Genomic DNA, 17,595 nt, shown 5'->3' on the forward strand with positions numbered 1-17,595 from the left:
ATCAAAAGAGACGTTTTTGGCCAAAAAATAAGAGAAAAAAAACTCTGCCTGGAGCTGCAAATGCTAATTTCTCGCCACAGATCAAGCCTATACCAGTAAGCCAGCAGCGTCGGTAGGGAAAGCAAACTAATCTATCTATGCATTATTAAAATTAAATTAAATTGAATTTTATTAAATAACTATTAAATTGAATGCTTTTGGATTTGGAATGGCCAGGGAAACTCAAGACTAGAAGCCACTGAGGTTTGGACAAATATAAGGGAACATAACATATGACGCACATTTTAAGTGACAAAATGTTTATTTATTTATTTGGTGTGTAATGGCTATGCATTTGTAAAACTTTGACAACAATGATAAATGAAAATATAAAAAAATAACTTATTCATTTTACCATTTTCTATCAAATCCACATAGGAGAGGGGCTAAAGACCTGCAGGTTGCCTACACCTGCCTGCTGTCTACTTACAGGGACATTTGGACTCATGTTTGTAACCCTTAGTACAAAACAACCCAGAAACCCTGCTGTGAAAACTACAGTTGTTGCTCTACTGGCATTTATAGTAATAAACCTCACCTGCAAAACTCCAGCCTTCAACTCTCTGGGCTCCAAAGCTCAGAACAGGCTTTTGACATTTTTAAACCTACAAAGACTTGACAGCCCAAAAACAATTTCCACCAACATACACAGATGTTTTAGCCTTGGTGGTCAAAAGGAGGGCATATTGAACAACTGAGTAAATACAGAGCACAACACATCAAAACTGTGCGCCTTGTTAATTTATTCAGCTTTCTGTGAGGCAAAGAAATGGGAAAAAAACAAAACAGACATTGTGTCAAAGATGGGGGATGGAGATGCAGGGACAACAACTGTAAACTCTGCCAACAGAGCTGGAGGAGACAGCAACAATGAGAGGTGAACCTGATGAACTGGATTCAAATAATATACATACAAAAGGACACACAGTCCACAATATTTCTGCTGTAGTTTGTGTTCAGAGACTTTTTTGACTCATTTAAAGCAAACATCCTTCATGATTTTTTAAGGTACATAGTAGAGTATTTCTCACCTGGTATGGGGTTAAATAGGGCTTTTAGGGGCACAGTCCAAATATTAGACTGAATAAGTAAAGTAACAATTTTTTTTAACAAAGTAAACACAGACTCCAGTCCAGTGTGCAAAGCTTGATATGTGATCAAATTCAACACTTGTTTCAAGCTGGGCTATTGCCTTTGAAAGCACTGCCAGTTTCATCAGTTTATTGCTCAACCACATGCAACATGCTTCCAAATCCTATATTTGTCCAACAGTACAAGCCAGCAGTTTCATTATTTTCCTTCCATTCACAGTGTAAAGCCCCTTATTGATCTTCACGGCCCATCGCACAGGTCAAAACTGACCATAATGTAATCTAAATCAGAGAGAACAAAACACCCCACTGAAGGACTCCTGAAGGATTAATAGCTCAATACAATTTGAAATACGTCTACTGTCAACTTGTGAAGCTACTTTTATCCTAAATCATTGACACATTCCTTCTTTCTGCTCAATAGTGTTTGTATTGTACTTTTACCCATTGCATGAGCAACTGTATTAGGAAAATATTCTACTTTGATAAAGAGGTACAAGCCTGTTTAAATAAGAACCTAAAAAGAAAATCTGTTGCATGTGCTGCAAAACTTAATATATAATGTTTAGTTTTTAGATGAATCTACTCTCAAGAATTACTGTTTTGCTTTTTCCTTGAAAAAGACTCACTTCACACTAATATTCTGATATATGTATATGTGAAATTTCAGTAACAGAAGTCAGGAGGGGTTGGTGAAGGTGAAGAGGTTTCTTTTTTTCTTTACTCTTTATTTAACTTCACATTTGAATTTACATTCAATACCAGACTGGCAAATTGTGGTCACACAAAAAGAGGTCAAAATGTCACCAACATTCTTTTGGGATCAGACGTAATTTATTTCTTCTCTTTGTAAGCTTTTTAGTATATTCTAACAGCAAGGTAGTTTATTTTCTATGGAGATGTTACAGGGAAATATAAACGCTACCAAATAAAACCTTTGAATAGTTGTCTCTCAAGTGTTATCTTATTGAATTATAAACGTGTATAAACTTGAATGTAAAATAGCAATATTAATAATCAGTTGATATAGCACTGAGGTCCCAATTAATCCTCAAATGTTTAGTTTCAGTGCAGTTTTTAACCAAAAGAGTAAATAACTAATCTTCAGTGATCTATTTTTGACTAAATTCCTATCATTTTGCACATCTCCTTCCATCCCATGCATGGGGCCGACAGCAGCTCTGTCCATAGAGACAAGGGACTTGGCTTGGGAACCGGAGGGCAGCCAGTTCAAGTCCAGCACGGACCACAGTATGGGGTGTGAACTGGTAGCTGCAGAGGTGCCAGCTCCACCTCCTGGGCATTGCCCTTGAGCAAGGTACAGTACGCCTCACTGCTCCCATTTCATGCAGCCCATCACTCCACCATCTTCAACAGTTGCATGTATAAAAGTCCTGTCTGTGCATGATTGTATTTCGAGCCTGTGCGTGTGTGTGTGTGTGTGTGTGTGTGTGTGTGTGTGTGTGTGTGTGTGTGTGTGTGTGTGTGTGTGTGTATTTAAAAATTGAGTGAATCCCCCACTGAGGAATAATAAAGTTAATAATCCCATATTAATGCATTCAAAACTAGGAGCCAAACAAAATATGAAGTTGTTTCTCTTACCTGTTCCACAGGTAACACTGCATTCAGTCCATGAACCATATTTCCAGAAGAAAACTGACTCAGGGATGTCGTTGCCCTCTGAGACATTTTGACTGATTGTGTACTCGTACCGCACTCCAGGATTGGTCTCCTGAAAGAGAAGCTGTAACACACAAGACAATATCTAATAAATACAAGAATACACAAAGAAAACTTACAGCTCTTCTGAAGAACTGAAGAACTAAATTACAAACGAAAACCCCCCGCATATTTCCCGTTTGTGTTTCCGCCACGTGAAGAACCATGAAGAAAGGATTAAAAAGGAAATTAATTTGAAACAGCATTTTTGCATGCAACAGGACAGCAAGACATGCAAGAGAATGTTAGAAGGTGATATGCAGAGGCAGAAATGTAAGTTCTCCTGTAGCGGTAGTCCCCTGTTTATTCTCTTTTTTTAAACAAGGTACTAGGCAGTAATTTGTCTTCATAGCGGTCGTTTTCAACGTCAATAATGTTCAAATATATCTATACATTTCTCACTCACCCTTTTCATTTCACTCGATTCAAAATGAATACAGTTTTGAGTGTTGATTTTGAGAAGTCAGTAATATTCAACACTGCAAACCGTACCCGGATAGCTTGTTGGATATCAGAAAATACAACCTTGAGAGAAGGGGCTTGTTGGAGAAGAAAGCACAGTCCTGGAGCAAAAGCTAAACTCCAAGCATGCCTTAAGGACATAAAAACCTGGATGACCTGCAATGTTATGATGTTAAACTCATTCAAAAGTGAAGTTATTTTACTTGTCCCCAAACAGCCCTGAAATTATTATTTAAAGGTATAGTTGCTCCATATGGTAATACTCTGGCCTCCAGCACCTCTGTAAGGAGTCTCTGAGTTATCAGGATATGTCCTTTAACTCCCACATTAAGCAACTGTCAAGGACCTTTTTTTCGCCAATGTAACATTGGAAAAATCTCAAAAAGATGCAGAAAAACTAACCCATGCATTTTTTTACTCCTAGGCTGGATTACTGAAATGTATTATTATGAGACAGCCCCTTAAGTCCCCATAAGACTCTCCTGCTGATCCAGAATGCTGCAGCACATGTACTGACAGGAACTAAGAAAAGAGATCACATGTTTCCCATCTCTGTAAAATGCACTACCATGTCTTAAAGGTCCAATGTGTAACATTTAGTAAGATCTACTGGCAGACATAGAATATAATAATTAAAGGTATGACCTCCTACATGCTTGGAATGGGAGGGTCAGGTGAGAGGGTTGTAAATGCGGCAGTGCTAAATGCAACTAAATCCTTCACACTGGTCCTTTAAATAACCCATAGCACCCTGTTACCTCACCAGAACACCGTGTTCCCAGAGAACAGAGTTACTTATGGTTCCTATTGTCTCCGAAAAAAAACCCCCGAACATCTTGGTGGGAGGGAGACATTTCAATAAAAGTTGGTTTAAGAGTCCCTTTAATAAAGCTTATAGTTTAGCTCAGGTCAGCCCTCAACCATCCCCTAGTTATGCTGCTATAGACCTAAACTGTTTGGAGACTTCCCACGATGTACTGTGCTCCTCTCTCCTCCTCTCCATCTCTGACTGTTACGTATTCTTATCCCCTTAATAGATGTTACTAAATCAGCATCTTAATATTAATATTATTACCATTACTTTATCTATGTGGAACTTGCATTGTCCTGCTGTATGTCTCTGTAAATAATATTATAAAGAGTACGGTTTAGACCTGCTCTATATGGAAAGTGCCTTAATTTCTGTGTGCTTACCCGATCAAGGCAAAACAAACAAGAAACACTTTTTATTTTTAAAATTCATGATTTCCTGATGTTATCAGCACATTATACATCAAAATCTGTTTTGTGTACTTACCACATGTGCTTTCTTATTATCATGTTGATTCAAATTCACCTTGATTTCTTTCTACAGGCAGTTTCAGTACTAATTGGCAACACAAAGGGGCAACATACACTCAAAACCTTCAGTTAAGCTGTTAATCCGACCTGAATCCACAGTGGTTCCATGGTGGGCCCAGGAGACGTCAGGTTCTCCAGGTGTCCTGTCCTCTCATAGGTGAATACTGTTCCAGCTGCCTTGTACTCCCCATTCCACTGTATCGTCCAGCCGCCGTTCAGAAAATACTTGTTGGGGTTGTCACTTCGTAGTGCCAAGAAATTCCCAGCTTCAGCCACCTCCTCAATGCGGATGTCCCAGGCTCCCTTTGGGATCAGTCCAATGTCTACGTAGCCTAAAGGAAGGCACATTTTATATGAGTGAAGTTGAAACACAACGCATCCTGATATAAAGCGAACAAATAAGTGGTGAAGACTGAGGAGAAAAATGCCACCTTGGAGTGTTTCAGTTTGTTTGTAGACACTTTAACAGATGGTTTGGTTAGTTATTGGCACACTGTACAGCAACAGCATGAAATATAATTATACTAATTATGGGTGCCTGCAGTTTAACATAGATTTGTTGAATGGTGGTTAACTTGTTGTATTTTTTAAGAAACTACCCGTTAATGACAAACATTTTCTGTGCTCATATTACAAAGCGCGATACACAATCTAAACCTGGACATCTTCTACTATTTTTACTTAATGCATCTACAATGATTCACAGCAGGAACTGTATAATTATGTGTTAATAATGACATTAAAGTTGGTTCTGTTCTATTCAAAGTCACGACAATGTGCCAGTGAGCCAACATGTACAATACAAGGGTTGCTTCTCATTCTGCTAATTATGCTTCCTCTCTTCCTTGCTCATCTGTCCTCCGGAGGAGTATTAATAATTCTGATTATGTAAAGTACCTGTGAAAACAGACTATGGTTGTTATAATTGAAAAACACAATAAAATATTGTTGAAACCCTGTGGAAACAGGAATGAGCAACAGTGGCCCTAACATTATTAATGTTTATTCCTAGAATAAAAATGCTGTAAGTGGAGAATCGTGAATGAATCATGAAAACACTTTTGTTTATGTTTTCTTCATAGGCCAAAAGGGCTTTAACTATTTTCATCTTTTATTGTTTTCCTTTAAGGTAAATCTTGGTTAATTAAGGAAAAATACAGCAAATATGATTGAAGCTGAAAAGGCTCTACTGTATCTGTAGTGTAAGTAATTAGGGAATAGATTTTATTCTAAACATTTATTTATAGCACTCACATCTGTTTTGTTCTTTCAGTAATAAACCCCTTTTGTTAACATGTTACATAAGTCCCTATATTTTTAAACTGGGTACTTTTAAAGATGGTTTATAACACACTATAACACACTTGTACGCAGATAGAAGTCTATAACTTTTCCTGTGGACATCCATAAGTGGAGGCTGTTGTATAAACAGACAATGGATCACAATGTAGTAAAATACAGTTGTATATTGTAATTGCAATCATCTATTTTATTATTCATACCTGTGCTTTTCCTACTATTATGTGAGTGAATATCTTCAGTGAAAAGACCTTAAAAAAACATACCAAGTCCTTCACTCTCCTCAAATGTTCTCCTCACAGTCGTACAGGTGGAGCCGTTACCATCACACACCCCACAGCGATCCTCGACAGTACTGGACTCAATCAAATAGTCACAGCCTACATTCTGCAACAAACATGCAACAAAATAAAGTCCACAATATATTATCTGGAATAACCCTCAGTGATTACACAACAAAAACTAAATTTGATAACGGACATTATGCAGCGATTTAGGGACTGAATATCTCTTATAATTTTTTTCTTGAGGGATTTTGATCAAAGCCAAATTTTCCAATCAACCATCCACACAAGGACTTGATAACCCTTTGAACAGGATCTTTTCATGCATACATCAATTTGCAAAAGCCACAAAAACAACCCTGGACACGGCCCCTGTCTCATCTTGCCTTGTGTGCTTTTTAAATCCCAGTAATACTTATATCATACATATATATATCATGTAATTTTGTGCAGCTTTATCATTATTGTCACACCCAATCTGTGCTGCTGCTCCCACCCTGCAGCAGTGAAAGGAATGATGTGTAATCAAATAAGGCCGTGAAAAGGTAGTGGTGGAAGAAGTACTCAGATCTTTTACTTAAGTAAAAGTAGCAATACCACAGTGTAGAAATAAGTAAAAGTCCTGCATTCAAAAGGTAGCTTTACCACAAAGCACAAAAGTATATATTTAAATGTACTACAAAGAGTTTTTAACTGATTGTGAAACAGTCTCAATTTAACACTGATGCCTCTATAACTAACTCTAATGAGACCATCAGCAATAAGATTGGTTATATCCATATAGTTCTTCTTAATGCCTGCCACTGGGTTGGATTCCCCTTGAAATCAATGAAAAGAGGCAGTAGAAACACTACAGCTTTTGTCCACAGGGGCCGACAGAAACAAAACAAAATGAAAGTTCCTTGTAATGCCTTTAAAGTACCCAACGTAAAAGTGCTCATTATGCAGAATAACATATATCATATTATTGGATTGTAACTATTAATGCATGCATTTGTAAAAGTGGTGCTAATTTGAATTACTCTATATTACAGTTAAGAAGCTTGTGAATTTCCTCCCAGGGATCAATAAGATTTTATCTTAAGTTAACCTATAATAAAAATAATTTATTTGTTGATTATATTTTGTATTATTTGTCTGAATCTATAAAGTTACTATTAACTAAAGTTATTGAATAACTTTAGTGGAATAGAAGTGTAAAGTGGCAGGAAATGGGAAAACACAAGTAAAATACAAGTACCTCAAAATTGTACTTAAGTGCAGTACTTGAGTAAATGTAACACTACATACTAACTAAACTATTATTGTTTTCTTACACATTATTCTTAGGTGTGAATTTTTAAGAGGATCAATTAAGAGACACAGAAAATGTTTATTTTTCTCTTCTGAGTCAAACTTCTCGAAGTGTAGTTTTCATTTTATATGAAAAATTAAAAAGAAAACTGGTTTGGCCTTTCATGTTACAGAGACCCTTCAAAACACAAAATGGGGCAGGTAAGGTGGAAATCATGTGTGCCTGACAAAAATGTCACAAAATGTCATGAAATCTGAGCCCAAGGTCTGTGATTGCTGTCCACTCATATCCAAACAATGTCTGTATCAGTGACTGGCATTTTGGTCTGGTGTGAAGAGCAGAGAGATAACAGCCCTGACGTTTTTCTATCAAGCTTATTTTAATGTCAAATGTACAAGACTTGCCTGCAGAGAAAACAAAGTGAGGGTCAACAATACTGCATGACTAACAAAGCAGCAATTCAATGAAACAGAAATACAAGAATAGAATAATCAATTAGTCTTTCGAGAAAAAAACTGAAAAACTGAAGCCTAAATTATTTATCAGAGAATATGTTGAAAAGTAGGTACAGTATTGATACCTTACAGATGCCATTGATGCACATATCTCTACTTTTGTTGCCTTCGTAACACGGTGTCCCATCAGTCACAGCATCCCGCATCTTTTCAGAGAAATGTTCATTCAGTGGACGGCAGTGCAGTTCACAAGGGCTGACTGAAAGAGTTTTAAGAGAGATCCAACAGAAGACACAAAGATGACAATGAATACTGTAAATTAACAACCGGAGGTTCTCTTTCTGAGTTCACCTAAATGCTGTTACGTTCAACCTGCTCACCTCTGTTGATGACTGCTTCCCATTTGTAGAACTTGCCCTTGTATGGCATGGTGTTAAAGTGACTACACTGGATGTTTCTGAAGGTGGGCAGGTCATTAGGACATTGTGGGGTGTTACAGATCTTGTACCTCCGTCGCTCTCCCAGACAATACTTCCCTCCGTACTTTGGACTGTAGGACAGACAAAGATGTTATTTCAGTGCCGCTTAATGTTCAAAACTTTGTGACATTTTGGAAAAAGGTGGGGCGAAGAGAAGATGCTTTATAAATGTATTTGATGTAATGATAAAGGAACGGTGTGTAGGATTTTGCGGCATCTAGCGTTGAAATAGCAGTTTGCAACCAACTGAATACAGCTCTCCCGTTTCAAGTGTGTAGGAGAAACTTCGGTGACAGTAAAACCTCGAAAGAGAAAGAGTTTGGTTTGTAGGTTATGGGTTACTTTAGAAACATGGCAGACTCCGCAGAGGAGGACCCGCTTCCTCTGTAGATAAAAAACGCTCATTCTCATTTTCAGGAGATTAAACACTAATGAAATCAGCTTGCTCTGCGTAGGGGCAGCCACAGCGTATCATCTTTAGATCTGATGAGCCTCATATTTGATTTACCATAGGCTTTTAATGCTGGGTGGCCTTCATGGCGCGACGCTCCCCTTTTATCTGTGCTTCAGTGTCTCACCTAAGGACACTTAAACATGTGGACAGAAGGCAGTGGGGCTTGAACCGCGAACCTGCAATCAGTGGACGATCTGATCAACCTCCTACATGTTACACACTGCACCTTTTTTTTTTTTTCCTTTAAGTTATTTTTTTGGCCTTTTCATGTCTTTATTAGATAGAACAGCCAAAGATAGACATGAAAGGTGGGTTTATTTCTGCCAATAGAGCCTCCTAAATGTTACACACTGGACCTTTAAGATTGAACTGAAATGAAACGGCTGAGGATTGACTGTGATCTCAGTACGACATTAACTGATGCTAAATAATAATAATAATAACAATAATGTTACACACTGGTTCTTTATTCTTCCCAGAAAAATGATTATAATATCAATTTAATTGTAAAACAAGATTTAAAAGCAAGAAAATGTATCAGTATCATTTAAAAGTATTTTTGGTAAAACTTACACTGGGTTATCACAGTCTCTGTGGGCACTTCGGACTCCAGCCCCACAAGTCCTTGAACAGGCCGACCACTCGCTCCATGATGCCCAGCCACCATTTACACTCTCTGGCTGATATCCGGTTGCCACACACTCTCCACTGAAACACCACTGGTAAAGAAAACAGCAATGTTTACATTAATAAATGAACACAGACTGTAAGCTTCATCTTCTTGTTCAGGAAATGAATGCTGCATTCTCTTCTATAGCTGTAGAATACCCACTTTAAGGTGGACTCACTATGTACGGTATCTCTAATTATCACTACACTTCCATGAGAGCTGAGAAGATATTGTTTAAGTTTAGAGGTTCATTTCATTGTTTTACTTTCTGTTATTTCCTGCTGTATAGTGGACAACTAAAAAAATCCACCTCTGCTAACATAACATAAATAGGATAAACTTTTATGAAATAAAACATTAACTTTCAGGAGAACAAGGGGAGGTGATACAATGCTAAGTATTTCATGAGTGTGAATACTGTGATTACTGTACAATCTCTGTTAATAACTGCCTAGAGAAAACATAGAAATATGCAAACTAATTGCTTTGCCAGAGAAAAATCCTTTTAAAGCAACATTATTTATTTTAAAATGTGTTTCCTTGAGGTTTGTGGTGTCACAGTAGTCACTCAGCCTTGCCTTACTGCAAACAGAAAGAATAGGCCATGAACTGACGCCCCTTCCCTTTAGGAATCAAACACTGGTGATTTGTTGACATTTCCATCACAATCCCCATGTCTTATGTAACATACTCACCTTGTCCTCGCCACAACTGGTCCCATCCACAGCCCCATCCAGCTTTGAGTGGCAGGTTGTTCCCATAGTGCACCACAGAGTGCTGCATACATTCTAGGAAAACAAAGAGATAATAATTCCCAATCTGTTTGCCTGCATTTATTTTCACAAGGTCACAAGTAAGCGAGCAGAGACGTGTGAAAAGACTGTTTTTTACATGTTGCATTATAAATAAAAAATCATGTTTAGTGCTCTGCTATCAGTTCCAATCAAAATGTTCTCATCTGTCATTACAGGTTTATCCCCACAGTTTGACTTAATAGCATTGTTTGACTACATTTCCTGAATTCAGCAGCTCCCCTGGAGTTCAAGTACAACAGAGTATCATTAATTCTGATGGATGAAGCACACCCCCACTCACAAAGCCTAGTGTTTGTTCTTGCTTTGTGTGATAAGACATGCCATCTCTTTCAGATACGGAAGATCAGATAAGGATTACAGTCAGGAGATATACAGCAATGACTGCTGACATTGCTCTATGAATGTTATATGTGCAATGTAAGCTTTGGGAAATATGTACTATCTTTCATGTCGGGATCTCCATTAGTTCTATGCATCATGTTCTCTACAGTGAAATTTAAAAAAAATCTGTACTTTAAAGCAGCAGTTAGACATTTTGAGAAATTAGCTTTCTCACTGAGAATTAGATGTTTAGATTGATACCAAGATCTGTACACTAAATGTGAAGCTACAGCCAGAAGCCAATTAGCTTTGATTAGACAGGGAGAAGCAACAAGCCTGACTCCATCTGAATGCCAACCAGCACCATGTAGCACACTAATTAACATGTCACATCTCATTAGAGTGGAACAGGAACTTCACATACCACAGCCTTTGCCTGCATTTGCAACAATAATACATCGAAAGACCAATAAGTTTATTTCCTACAGGGGTAAAATCTCTGTGTGAAAACTGGAAACGGCAAAAGGTCAAACACACTGCTCAGAAAAAAGGAGTTCCCTGCAATTGTAATTGTCTTGGCCGATTCTTGTTGCGGTTGCTTGACATTTGTGATGAATGTGTGGACGACATTTTTAATTTCAGCCAAAATCGTCATTCTGTAGATTAGGATAGTTTTTTGAGATGCAAATGATTCAGATAAAGAGCATCTGAACTTTCAGAGTTCAATGATTAACAGTGATCTATGCGCAATATTTAGCTTCTTTTCCAGGTAAATAATCTTCAACTTTTGTCACTGATACTTAAAGATAAATAGTTGGAATGACATATAGTATTGATCCTCAATGGATAGGTCCCAGTGACTGAACATCACTCTCCACAGGAATTTTGAAAGACTGGTGCCATGTAAAAAAACAGATCTGTAGAGTTCACAACCTGGATCTGATTGCCCTCCAGGTGTCTAGCTGAACCACCCCTGTCAGGAGATTTAATAGGACTTTCCCTCTAGCTGTATCTCACACAAAAACAAACAAATCAATAGAGAAACCCTCCAAAAATCCCTGAACTGACCAAGTATCGAGCAACTTACGTAATCCCTCCAAACAAAGACAAACAATCAGATGTGCCACTGAGTCTCTACAGTTTTGACAAACTGAAGCCCTCATCAGTGCGTACATCCACAACTGAGGTATTATCAATGTAACCTCTAGTTTCCAGCTCAAATGTGAGACCTGGCACAACAGATAGAAGGTCATAATTCACACTGTAGCCTTGGACATTCAATTAAATGAACAAAGTACAATGTTTTACAACAAAAGGATAAGTGGAATCCAATTAAATATAAAAGTAAACATTTGCATAAGTTCAGAAAGCACAAAAATAACACATAGTTTAAAGATGTTTCTTTTATATTGTAGTGGTTTTCCACTTTTATGGTGAATACACCATACATTTTTGTGAAAACTCCAAAGGGTACCTTTAAACGTGAAGCTGTTAGTAACCAAGGTATAAAACAGAAACACGCGGCATTCTATATTTAAGAAACCATGTAACTAATACTTTGTGACTGGATTGGATTTATTTGAATTTTTGGATTTTCATAACAGCAGGCTGCTGTAAATCTGTAGGCACCCAACTGTTTTTCTATCCTGTGGGGGTGCTTGTAAAACCTGCGCATGTTGTAACAAATTGTATTTATAGGGACACTATGTTGCTGGTGGAAAAATACTTGTGTGTGGTCTCTGTCTGTACAATCTTTTGCCTCTCTTGTTGCTCTGCCCATATGGACCGAATTGGATGTACTGAACTCTTCCCAGCTACAATACACAGCGGTCTCTAACAAACACGCAGCTCTGAAAGCCGAGAGGATTTAATCAAATTCGCAATGTATGCACTCAAACACACAGCATAGGAAAGACTCCCCTAAAGGAGTCCATATGGAAATCCTGAGTCAGAAAATGTGTCTGCATTGATTCTTTACTTCCAACAGATTCTTCAGCAGTGAGCTTGAATACAGAGACTGGTTCAGGTCTTGTTAATCATCTGCTTGTTAATCTTCCTTAAACCTCAAACCAGTTGCTATAATTGCCTGATGTTGTGTGTGACCTATGTTACACACTACCAGATACACAGCAAGATGTGCTTTTTGCTTATACAGAGAGTTTAAATCCAGCTCATGCCATAAATCTAGGACTGATGATGAGAGGGGGGTTTCCTGTGCTAAATAGGGATGGTAGTTTATCTGGTGCTTACAGATGTCAAGAAAATGAAACCAGTGGGCTTTCAGAAAAACACATGGGGCCCTTAGGGCTCCAGTATCTGCTTGTCGCATAGTCAAATAGCTTTGGGAACCCCGTCCCTACAATGTACACCTTTCCAACGTCTGATTAGGGAGGTTTGTGTCCTGTCATCCGAAACTGACAATCCCAACATTCTCAATCATTTCAGGCAGCGATTGGTCAGCTGTGCAGAGGTGGGAAAGGAGCAGGAGGTTTCAACTTTTCTCTCGAGTCATGTTTCATGTAAGCAACAATATGACTTTTCCTTGTAAGACTGTCAGAAAATGGAGCCACACATTTAAAAGATAGATTGTGTCACCTCTTTCTATGACAGCTAGCTTTCCATTCATCGTGGCCATTCAGAACAACTATAAAACACCTTTTTCCTCCAACAAGGTCACACAACACATTGTACGAACAACAGTAGATCTTTTTAAACACAACCCAAACAATGCCAAAAGTATGTAAAGCTAAACATTACATTCCATTTTATAATAATGTACTCTTCATTCAGTAATGTTATCAAAACCTACCTGTCAAACAACCAGGAGGGACAAAAATTATACTATCATTAAGAATGATCCTGTTATGGCAGTGGTTAGTAGTTCATTGTTGTTCACTCTTTTAGTTTTGCACTGAATATAATATTACACATGCATAAAATATGTCCCTTAGTCAGAGGTCGTCAATTTACTCGATGACAGAAAAGGGCTCCCTTAAGGAAAAAGGCTGGGAACCACTGCTCTGTGGTACACTATGTTAAAATATGTCTGATGTCTTTTGTAATTTTACACTACATTTTAACACCATTAACCTGTAATTGGGACTTATTGTTGCCCAGCTAAAGTTATATAATATCGCTTTAAGATGCCTTAGTTTGAAACTCTCTTGAATTTCAAATGTATCATGAGGCTTAAATTCTTTAATGTAGTACTCAAAACTAGACTTCTTGAACAACATTTATTTATTTTAACTGGTACCTGTGGAAATGCATCCACAGCAACTCTTTTAATGCTACTTTCAGCCTGAATGGAGCCTAAGACACAGTGTTATAATTCTCACTAAAAATCAGTGCAACCTCTCCTCCATGTCCAGTCTGTCTGGGTTATTAAAAATAGGATAAGTTTTGATGAGATCATTACGGATCGACTTGTCTCTCAAACATTTAACATTTGAAAGGTCACACTCAGCTGTTAAGGTGCCATCAGAATTAAAATTCTTATGAATAGCTAATGGCAGAATAGCACAATGTGAACTAATGTCAACTCTACAATTTGATAAAACCATTGCAAGACTAGGATCTATTAAAACTAAAGGAAGAAGTACCGAGCAATTGCTAAATACTAACACTGGTAAAGAAGGATCTGTTGGTCCCAGTCTGGATTTAACATTATTTGTATACTCACTTATTAAAGAGATATGGACCTTGGAGGAATAATTCATTGTGGAGCTGGCGTGTGCAAGTGTTGATAATGATCATGTTATGTGACTGATGACCACAGTTTGGTGCAGTGTTGGAAGAAGTTTTCAGATCCTTTAAGTAATTAGTATTAGCGATACTACACTGTAAAAATACTCCACTACAAATAAAAGTCCAGCATTCAAGATCTTGCTTAAGTAAAAGTGAGAAAGTATTATCAACAAATGTACTTAAGGCGAAATATTGTCTACTGCAGCTTTAAAGTAAAAGCAAAAGTACTCATTATTCATATAATGGTTCTTGTAAACACATAATCTTAAAAAAAACCCCAAAAAACCCATTTTAAATTAGAACATATTAAATAATGTGCATGTGGTGAACACCCCAGATAGAAGAAGCCATGTATAAAGACTATACTGCATTTAACAGTGGGGAATGGGCTAGAAATCAAGACGCTGATTACTCCATAACTTACTGATTAACTCTAATTACTTCTTAAGTTCAACATAAAAAAAAAAAAAAAAGTTAAGTGGAGCACAACCAACATGTTGTTGTACTTTCTACAGAGGATGACGGAGAGAAGATTTGAGCTGATAAAAATTCTAATGCACTCACCTTAGTCACCTTCAGTTTCTACTCAGAGTAGAAAGCTTAAAGTGGTGCAGCGAGGCAAGTGTTTTGACATCTTTTCTGTCCTGGGTTCAACCTTTAAGGTCACCAACATGCTGTCCTACTCTATTGGTAAAGGTTACTGGAGTTGTGTGCAGCAAATGATTGCAAGTACATGCAGTGCTTTAACAACAGAGAGGTTTAGAGGTAGCTGTTCTATTTTTCACACTCTAACTTTAAGAGTAGACAGTTGTGTCAGGTCATATGTGGGAGCGACTAAATGCAAAAACGAGAAGCTGAAAAGAAAAGAAAAAAAGCAGAGGAATGAAGAGAATGAGAATAAAGGACTTGCATTCTTTACATACAACTGCACATGGCTTTGTATGGATTTATTCTGATTTATTTGTTGTCGTAGAGGCTTACGTCCATGTCATCACAGAGCAGAGACCCAGATCCATACTGCAGCCGACACTGATGGGCAGCGCTGTACAGAACCCCGGGAAGCACCGAGTTCAGAGACAGCTTCTCCTTCACCGGAGCGTCATCAAGGCACCAGCCCCAGCCGCGACTGTGAGGGGTGGGAGGAGGAGGGGAAAAAAAGAGTAAGTACAGTTCTAGTTCAGCTCTAGTGCTGCATATTCACTGACTGAAGAAAATATGTATAAATAAACTGAGGATTTGTTGTAGAAATGTAATATAATATTCATAAGTATGTTTTCATTAGTCTACAATCAACTGAAAATAACAACAGTTGTGTTTTCGTTGCCTTAGAAAGAGCTTTTTTTAGCTACAGAGGGAGCGGGTCCTCTTCTACAGTAGCCCAGACTGGACAAACTGGACACTGCGCCAACACATTGGTCCTTTTAAAGGTACCCTATGGAGTAAGCAGCACTATGGAGCAGTGTTTTTACAAGTGGGTCCCCTGAACCTAAACAGAAGCTTTGTTTACAAAAAAAACTCCAGGGCACCTTTAAAAAGTGATGAGATTATTTAATGTAAAAAAAATGGAAATGTAAACAATGAAAGGCCAGTTGACAGGAAGCTAATACAAACATAAGACAAACTCCACCGAGTGTTTTAATGGTGGGTCTTTGACTACAGATCATAAAGTTGAACTCAAACACGACCATAATTGTGTATTTTGGGAAGCCATAATTGATATACAATTATTCAGAGCTGGCAGCTGACATATGAGTTTTAAAACTACACTATTTCATGCCTTATACTCACAGACGCAAGTTGTTTTGTGTGTTAATCGGCCCTGTTACTCCTTCTATTTGCGACTAATTGTGTGTATTACCAAACAAACACATACATTCTTTGTATGGCTTCTTTGTATATGAGAACAATTCTCACAATCTTCTATCCTCCCACAACTTGACAATCAACAAACAACTAAAGATAGTATTGTTAATCCTGTGTTTACTATATCAGGGTGAATACCCTATTCTGAATACGTTTTATAATAATGGATTGTTCCAGGAAAATGAATTACAGGTATCACGATCCTTTCAGTGGTTTGTGTACAGCAAATTTGAAACTTTCCCTTTCACTACTTCTTTAAAATCACTAAAGACTTACTAACTTTTTGTTTTGTTTTGTTTTGTTAAGACACTTAAGTGTGCATTAGGGATCAGTATTAACATCCATATCCACACCATCTCCCCCTCAACCTGGTACATCCATTTTTCTCGCTCGCTCCACCAGTCGTGGTGCTGTGTGTACCTTTTGTAAACTTCGTACGTCGTTGGTTTATCTTATTATATCCCTTAATCTCCTTATTCCCCACTAATGCACTGTATTTATCCCCGCTCAATGTCTTAGACTGAGGGACAACTGCTAGCGAAACCAGCTAATGTTCCCTTACTGAAGAACGCCACAGTATTACTAATGAGATATATGGTAAAGATTATAATATCACAATATTATGAGTAATATTTTGAGTAATAGCAACAGTTTAGGTGGTGTAGAACCACAGCCAAAGTATATATTCTGTAATCAAAATCACAACATCATGCTTTGTTCTCTAATAAATGGTATCCTGACAGAAATAGAAAGAAATTAGATAGTGGTTGGCGAAGTCAACAAATTGACATTTGACAGTACATTTGGGCAAATTTAAAAAAGGCAGCCTGAAGGGGGCATAAAGGTCTGTACCAAATTTCATGACAATCAATCAAACAGTTGTTGAGATATAACAATTCACGTGAACCTCACGGTGGTATTAGTGAGAAAGTCAAGGAATCGTAAAAGTTGTAAGGATTCATCCTCCGGGGGTTATGAACGTGTACAAACTTTGAAGGCAATTCATGGAAAAGTTGTTAAGAGATTTTAGCTGCTAGCGTGGCTGCAAAACTTTTTGTATCATGCTCGAGTCTGTTGAGTGTTACATGCTTTGAATGCGTGACTGAACCACTCGTCTTCAAGAATATAGCTCACTGATCGATTCTGCATGTTGGCATGCTAGAAGTAATTATCCCGTACATATATGATGTGATATTGCGTCAGTGTTTGGTAAAATCTTCAGCAGAAGCAATCACGTTTAATTAAAGGATCATTAAATTTAT

At 37.7% G+C, this 17,595-nt stretch overlaps 1 protein-coding gene across 2 annotated transcripts in view; it reads right to left on the reverse strand.

Annotated features, from left to right (window-relative positions):
• LOC127351118 (A disintegrin and metalloproteinase with thrombospondin motifs 7) overlaps positions 1 to 17,595 on the reverse strand; it is an 80,838-nt gene that overhangs the window by 29,118 nt on the left and 34,125 nt on the right. For both annotated transcript variants that reach the window (XM_051378342.1, XM_051378343.1), the window contains exons 9-16: positions 15,452 to 15,596; positions 10,283 to 10,375; positions 9,491 to 9,636; positions 8,365 to 8,534; positions 8,110 to 8,243; positions 6,218 to 6,338; positions 4,740 to 4,984; positions 2,733 to 2,874 (exon numbers count right to left, since the gene is read on the reverse strand). In XM_051378342.1, the coding sequence (XP_051234302.1) occupies positions 2,733 to 2,874; positions 4,740 to 4,984; positions 6,218 to 6,338; positions 8,110 to 8,243; positions 8,365 to 8,534; positions 9,491 to 9,636; positions 10,283 to 10,375; positions 15,452 to 15,596 (1,196 nt within the window). The remainder of the gene's footprint in view (positions 1 to 2,732; positions 2,875 to 4,739; positions 4,985 to 6,217; positions 6,339 to 8,109; positions 8,244 to 8,364; positions 8,535 to 9,490; positions 9,637 to 10,282; positions 10,376 to 15,451; positions 15,597 to 17,595) is intronic.

This window comes from Dicentrarchus labrax, unplaced genomic scaffold, assembly GCF_905237075.1.
Source record: "Dicentrarchus labrax unplaced genomic scaffold, dlabrax2021, whole genome shotgun sequence".
In the NCBI taxonomy this organism is placed as follows: Eukaryota; Metazoa; Chordata; class Actinopteri; family Moronidae; genus Dicentrarchus; species Dicentrarchus labrax.